Source organism: Sceloporus occidentalis, unplaced genomic scaffold (assembly GCF_023333645.1).
Source record: "Sceloporus occidentalis isolate IW3139 unplaced genomic scaffold, rSceOcc1.0.p SCAF_1, whole genome shotgun sequence".
NCBI lineage: Eukaryota > Metazoa > Chordata > Lepidosauria > Squamata > Phrynosomatidae > Sceloporus > Sceloporus occidentalis.
Window position 1 is genome coordinate 57,349,387 of NW_028316981.1, and position 6,910 is coordinate 57,356,296.

Genomic DNA, 6,910 nt, shown 5'->3' on the forward strand with positions numbered 1-6,910 from the left:
TTTGTCTTGTGAGCTGCTTTGGGTCCCTTTTTAGGAGAAAGGAAGAATAGAACTGAAATAAATAAATAAATAAATAAAAATGGCCCCCATTGAGCAATAATCTTGTGCGATTGTTCCCTTATGTGGTAGGAGCAGCTGTTGTATAACAGGACACCTTGTATGGTGGCCTCCTGTGCATCTTCACATTTCTTTTACAGGGATCCATATTGTATGAACAATGTAGCTCCATCATCATTACATACAGTCTAGGATGCAGGAACTTGGCTATTGTGCATTAAAAAGACAATAAGACAGCAGCAACCTTTAAATCTGAAAGTTAATTATGAGGTTGACACCAAATTAGTCATGCATAGAGGAGACCTATTGAAATAACAAACACCCTCTTCATTTTCATGGATCTACTCTACTCTGTTCTAAATCTACGGCCAAATCAAAGAGTCTGCATGATCCAATACCAGAACAAATATCCATGTCAAGGCAGAACTGTACAATTATTTCCACATTTCAACCAGCATTAATATTCATGACAGCTTGTCAGTTTTTGAAGGATGATAGAAAATTCCATTTTTGAAGTAGAAAGTATCCTTTACAATTCGGGATTTGCCATAAATTGGAGTTCTGATGTCTTTAACAGCATCTCCTGTGGAAAAAAGGGATATCATTAATTATAAGGCAGAATAGGTAAGTCATAAAAATAGTGATGATTATGATGGCAATGAATGGAGGTAGTGCAATGTAGTGGTTTCACTGTTGCCCAAGAATAGTGGAAGACCAATGCTGGAATCTCTACTCAGTCATAAAAAGCCCAGTGAACAACCTTGGGGAAGGCTTTATCTAAAACTTAAAGGAAGTAAATGGCAAATACCCTCTGAATAAATCCTGCTAAGAATTTAGGATAAGGATAAAGTTGCCATAAGTCAGAGTAAGCTTGAAGGCACATAGCAACTATAAGTTATTGGTATTAGTATCCCAAAGTTCTTTAAATGCAAGCCTTTTGGTTTTATACCAAAGTGCATACAAATAATATTTTAAAAATACAGTGCTAAAGTGGAAGGCAGTAGGAAAAGAGAAAGACAACATTACAAATGGACTGATTCAGGGGGAGAGGGAAAGCCATGCTCCTGAATTTGTAAGACCTGAGCAGGAGAAATTGCCTCTAAATGTCTTTTTCCAAATCCCAGGGTTTCACAGGAGGCAGCCATAGCATTAAAAGTGTAATAATACTGTAATGCTATAAGAGTGTGGTGTGGTATTGCTGATAATACCAGAAGATGGGACTCCCAGGTCAGAAGTACAGTGGACCTTTGTTATATGCTGGGGTTTGGTTCCAAGATCCCCTGAGTATAACAAAATCCATGTATGCTCAAGTCCCATTAAATATAATGACATAGCAAAATGGTGTCCCTTATAAAAAATGGAAAATCAAGGTTTGATATTTGAAATTTATACTTTTTGGAACATTTTCAATCTGTGGATGCTTGAATCTGTGTATAAAAAATCAGTGTATAAAAAGGGCCGACTGTAATTCAGTGAGCTACTGGGGTAGAGCACAGGACAACTATGAGGCTAACGATACAACCGGACGTAAGCCAAAAAGACATTCATGTGTTCACATGCTCAGAGGTGAAAGGGAATCCTGGGATTTGCAGTTTAGGAAAGGACATTTAGAATTTTCAACCAGAGTACTCTCAGGCCTCACTAAACTACAAACCCCAGAATGCCACAGGAAGCAGCCTTAGCAGTAAAAGGGATAATAGTGCTGTAACAATGTAGTGCAGTATTGTCCTATGTCTTGTTTCATTTTGGATTGTCTCATCATTGGGCTTTCCTGGCAAAAGACATTCAAAATGGATTTACAATGAAAGCATGGTACTGCAGTTGCCTCTGAGAGATCCTCCACCAGTGTCACCCTCCCCACGACTGCTGCTGATATGGGAGACCCTACCAACAGCATTGCTATCGTCAGCATAGCCCCTTGCCTCACAGGGGCATGCAGTCCCACCACAGTGAAAAGGTAGTGCCATATTGTTGTTTGTTGTTGTGTGCCTTCAGGTCATTTCCAGTTTAGGATGACCCTAAGGTGAACCTATCACAGGAGTTTTCTGGTTCTGAGAGCATGTAATTCTCCCAAAGTCACCCAGTAGGTTTCCATGGTCAAGCAGGGAATCGAATCCTGGTCTCCAGAATTGTAGTCCAACACTCAGACAACTACATCACCGCTTGTTAATTTCCTTCATCTTCCTCTTCCCCTCCTGTTCCTCCCTATTGAATTTTCAACTGTACATTCCTTGGGGCACAGGTCTTTCTTTGTTATTGAGAAAAGGTATGGTGTAGTGGTTTGAGTGTTGGCCTGTGACTCTAGAGATCAATGTTCAGTTCCCTTCTTGGCCATGACACCCACTGGGTGACCTTGGGCAAGTCACACACTCTCATCTTCAGGGAAAGGCAATGGCAAACCTCTGAACAAATCTTGCCAAGAAAAACGCATGATAGGTTCGCCTTAGGGTCACCATAAGTTGAGAATGACTTGAAGGCACACAACAAAAATAAAACATTTGTTGTTGTATAAAATGTCATGCACATTGAGGGTACTATATTTTTTTAAAAATAGCTTTGTCTAAATGTTTCCTATATCATCAGATGGCTTAGGTTTGAGTATACAAACAACCAGATGAAGTGCATCATGTTATAATGTTTCAGTTGCATCTCTTGGAAGATGAACTTGTTTGAACACATTTTGAGTACAGAACCAACAGTCAACAGATGTGATTTTCAGATTCCCTTGCAAAACAGTCACACCCTGTCAGTTGATAAGGACGAGAGCAATAAATGTGTCACTCATTTCCTGGCTTGTGCTGAAATCTGAATCGGGCATATAACGGCCACCACTGACATACAACCCCTGAGTTCGCCATCTGTAGCTGGAAGAATGACATGGTCTGTCTGCACAAGCCTTCAGTACTTGCAGTTTAGGAACCCTGGTGTTAACTGATGAGGGGCCCGAAATCCTGCTGTAACTATTAATCTTTTCAAGAGAAACTGAGTGAGCAGAAGATCTCCTTTCTGATCTGAAAATCTATTTACGGAGATTGTTTCTTAATTCCATTACAAGCAATCCATGAGACTCTTTAACACTGCACAATTAATGTTTACACTTCAATATCAGTTTAATAATAATAATAATAATAATAATAATAATAATAATTTTATTTATATTTTCCTGCCTCTCCCAATGGATCGAGGCAGGATTACAACCGTAAAAACATAAACTTGTATGCCGCTTTGATCAAAAATTGGAAAAGCGGGATATAAATAAACTATTTATTATTATTATTAAAATAGCCACAAAACAACATTAACATCCAATTTACACACAGTAAAACAACAAATCACCTAAAAACCTAAAAACTCAATTCAAGACAACAAAAACATTGTTTAAAATGTACAATTGCGATCAGAAGTGGGATTTTTTCCTTAAGTTCTTTATAAGAGGTCAGGTGGGTAAACCGGCCAGAAGAGATCCATCTTTAGAGCTTTCTTGAAGACATCCAAGGTGGTGATAAGACGGCTCTCCTCCGGCAAGTTGTCCCATAACTTGGGGGCCATGGCTGTATACACTCTGTGGGAAGTTGTTATTAGCCTGACCTTTGAGTAATCTAATAGATTCTTCCCAGATGTTCTGAGAGTGCGGGCGGATTGTGTAGGGAGAGGCGTTCCCTCATGTAGCTCGGGCCCAAGCCATATAGGGCTTTAAAGGTAATAACCAACACTTTGTATTGCACTTGGAAGCTAATTGGCAGCCAATATAGAGATTTTAGAACTGGTGTTATGTAGTCTAACCTAGGTGTTCTGGTAACCAATCTGGCTGCCGCGTTTTGAACTAACTGAAGCTTCCAAACTTGGTACAAAGGTAGCCCCATGTAGAGTACATTACAGAAATCTAAACGAGAGATTACCAGTTCATGTACCACTGTTTCAAGGTACTTTTTGTCCAGGTAGGGATGCAGTTGGGGTATCAGCCAAAGCTGATACCAAGCACTCCTAGCCATCACATCCACTTGAGATGATAATTGTAGAGATGAGTCCAGGAGTACTCCCAAATTGAGAACTTTGTACTATTGGGGAAATGTGACCCCATCTAGGAGTGGTGGACAAATCTCCGTCCCCAGACTTAGGGAAGGGTGTTTAGATTTCTCAGCCAGAAAACTCCTGCAGTGTCTCCCCAAACTACAAAGCCCAAGAGTCCACAGAATGTTGTCATGGCAGCTAAAGTTGAAAATAGTACTATAATTGTGTAGAAAGGGCCCATAGTCTGAACTGGAAAGGTCATCAGATCACAGCAATGTGGAATGAGGAGACACTCCTGGTCCAACCATGGGGTACCGGTGGCTTCCATTGAACAAAACTCTGCTCACAAAACAATAATGCACAAAATAGTAGGTCAATATCACTGCAAAGAAAAGATACACAAGCTTAGCACATGAACCTGGATAGCCAGCTTTCCTCCCTCTTGTCTGTAATGGTAGCAGACTATGCAGAATTTCAGCCGCTACAGGCTGTCCCATCATTTCATTTTAAAAGCTTCACCTGCTGAGTTTTCTGCTTGCCAAAGAGCAGTCAGACATGGATTTTTTTAAAAAAAATTATATGAATAGGACATATAAATATAATGGAAACTCAAGAAAATGTACCCACATGTGCTTTATATTAAGGACATTATCAGTCCCATGGAAGAAAATGTAATATTATCCAGACCCTGTAGTAAACATTAAAAAAAACCACCTTGCTTTTAGCTTGCTTCTGTATATTAAACAAGAATCCCTAGCATGTGACACCCTCTGCTGGGATATTTCCTATCATATGAACTTCATAGAGTTTTCTTAGGCAAAGGATGCTCCAAAGTGGTTTCTTTTTTGCCAATTCCTTCTGAAATTTAGGCTATATCACTTGGCGTTCATTGGCAGTCTCCCATCCAAGTATTAACCAGGTCTGACCCTGCTTAGCTTCCAAAATGAGACAGAATCTGCTTTGAATTAACATATGAAAAGGGGGACACCAATCTCTGCCCTGTCATTTTGCTTTTATGGAAAGCAACAAGTCTAAAGAGAAGCTCCTGTCTGTGTGCATAGCCTCCATGTGAGCAGGAACCCTTATTTTCCAGCATTCATGCTCACATGGAGGACATACCACATGAATATGAACGTCTCCTCTTCAGAGACATTGCTTTCCATGCAAAGAAAGCAAAAATGGAGATGGTTGGGGTTAAACCATCCCTTTTTCACAAGTTGATTCAAACTGGGCTTCTGTAATGACATTTGCACAACAAACCAAGAGAAAGAACCACGAAAGATCCTTTGATATTTGTAACTGCCACTAAATACATTTTTTAAAAAATCAGCTTGCTACATGCCTCTCCAGTTTAAGGTCAACAGATTGAAAACTGGAGACAGTCCCTGAATCGTTAATGGTCGTGTAGAAGAAGGAAATGTTTGTTGTTACCTGGTTCTGTGATCAGCCATTTCTATTGAAATCTACTCTTCTACACAATCATTTAAGGTACAATTCAAAGACATAGCCATGTTAGTCTGGAAAATCAGTATTCAAGAGAATCTTGTAGCACATTTGAGGCTAACTGAAAAATAGAAATTGGTAACATGAGCTTTTGCAGACTTGAGCCTACTTCCTTAGATGCTCACGTCTACGAAAGTTCATGCTACCAACTTCTTTCACTTAGATTCAAAAGTGCTGCAAGACCCTTTTGCACACTGATTCAAGGTACAGGACCCCTCTCTAGTTTTCACTCTAGCACCCTACATGTTGTAAAAACAATGTGATAATCAGCCACCAAGAGTGCATCTCCAGTAAACCAATACAGGACTTCAATACTATTTTAATTGCCATGGATTCGTAGTTTACTAGGAATTTTCTGGTCCAGAATTTTCTTTCCCCCTGAAGTGCAGCATTGGAGCTCTCCAGCTGACTCTACCAGACAACAGCACCCAGATTTCTATAATTGCAAAGGGGCATCAAACTGCTACTATGGCGTAGTGCAGATGCACATTGTTTCCACATACCTAAGCGCCAGCCATAGTCCCAGGATGACAGGATCGGGTAATAAAACTTTTCCTCAGGGCTCTTCCTCTTCCTCTCTTTGAGGTAGTGTTGCCTCCCCTTGCCCTCATGGGAGAAGCCCTGGTATAGCAGTTGCACTGTCTCTGCTGTTGGGGGCCTCATCTCGGGCAGAGGCTCCTGAAGGCTGGCATCATCTTCTCTTTCTGGTGGCGTCTTTCCTTCATCCTTTTGCACAGTTATTTCTTCACAGGGAGAAGAATTCCCACCATCATCTGGAGGGCGGATAGCAGGCAAGAAGCTCTTTTTCTGAGAAATCCCATAGTTAGGCACCTGCCGGGGGTATTTGGACCCATACTTGGCCTTCCAGCTGACTCTGCAGAAGGCCTCCTTGTTAACCAGTTCCCTCCATCCATCCTGCTCCTGTGTGGTTAGCAGTCTTCTCATGGCCTCAGAAGGATGGCTAGAGCCAGTGTAGTGACTGGTGTGTGTGTGTGTGCCTGGTATATGTGAACTCTGCTTGTTTCTGGTGTCCAAGGAAACCTGCACAAAAAGGCCAGTCAAGCTAAGCTCAAATTACAGTAGCCACCAAACTGGCTGGCAGCGTACAGGGTTCTGTTTTCTTTCCTCCCTCCCCATTCTCAGCATTACACTGCTGTTGTGAGACATAATAAAAGCTGCTTTTGAGAAGGTTTTTAGTGGGATGCTGAGAAGAACTGAGTTTGTCACTAGAACGGCCTCACAGATTACCTTTCCACCCAGTTGGCATGCTGTGACTGCAGGACTTATAAATCAAAGTGAAACCACTTCCTCCCCCCTTATTTTTGCACCTCCATTGGTG

General features: G+C 41.1%; 1 protein-coding gene across 2 annotated transcripts; it reads right to left on the reverse strand.

Moving 5' to 3' along the window:
* Positions 1-333: 333 nt before the first annotated feature.
* On the reverse strand, positions 334-6,546 carry LOC149321444 (protein SPMIP1-like). 2 transcript variants are annotated; one of them, XM_089497909.1, is made up of 2 exons: positions 6,075-6,546; positions 334-640 (listed from the first exon to the last, which is right to left on the reverse strand). In XM_089497909.1, the coding sequence occupies exons 1-2, from the start codon at positions 6,514-6,516 to the stop codon at positions 522-524; spliced, it is 561 nt and encodes a 186-aa protein (XP_089354035.1). In that variant the 5' UTR covers positions 6,517-6,546; the 3' UTR covers positions 334-521. The 2 variants fall into 2 exon arrangements, with proteins under 2 accessions (XP_089354035.1, XP_089354095.1); XM_089497969.1 differs by lacking the exon at positions 334-640 and adding an exon at positions 4,252-4,450.
* Between the last annotated feature and the right edge of the window lie 364 nt (positions 6,547-6,910).

Excerpts from the sequence above, each read along its gene's own strand:
- LOC149321444 (XM_089497909.1), bottom strand. The coding sequence starts at position 6,516 with ATGAGAAGACTGCTAACCACACAGGAGCAGGATGGATGGAGGGAACTG. Across the intron at positions 641-6,074 it reads GGACTATGGCTGGCGCTTAG|GAGATGCTGTTAAAGACATC; the intron begins GTATGTGGAAAC and ends TTTTTTCCACAG.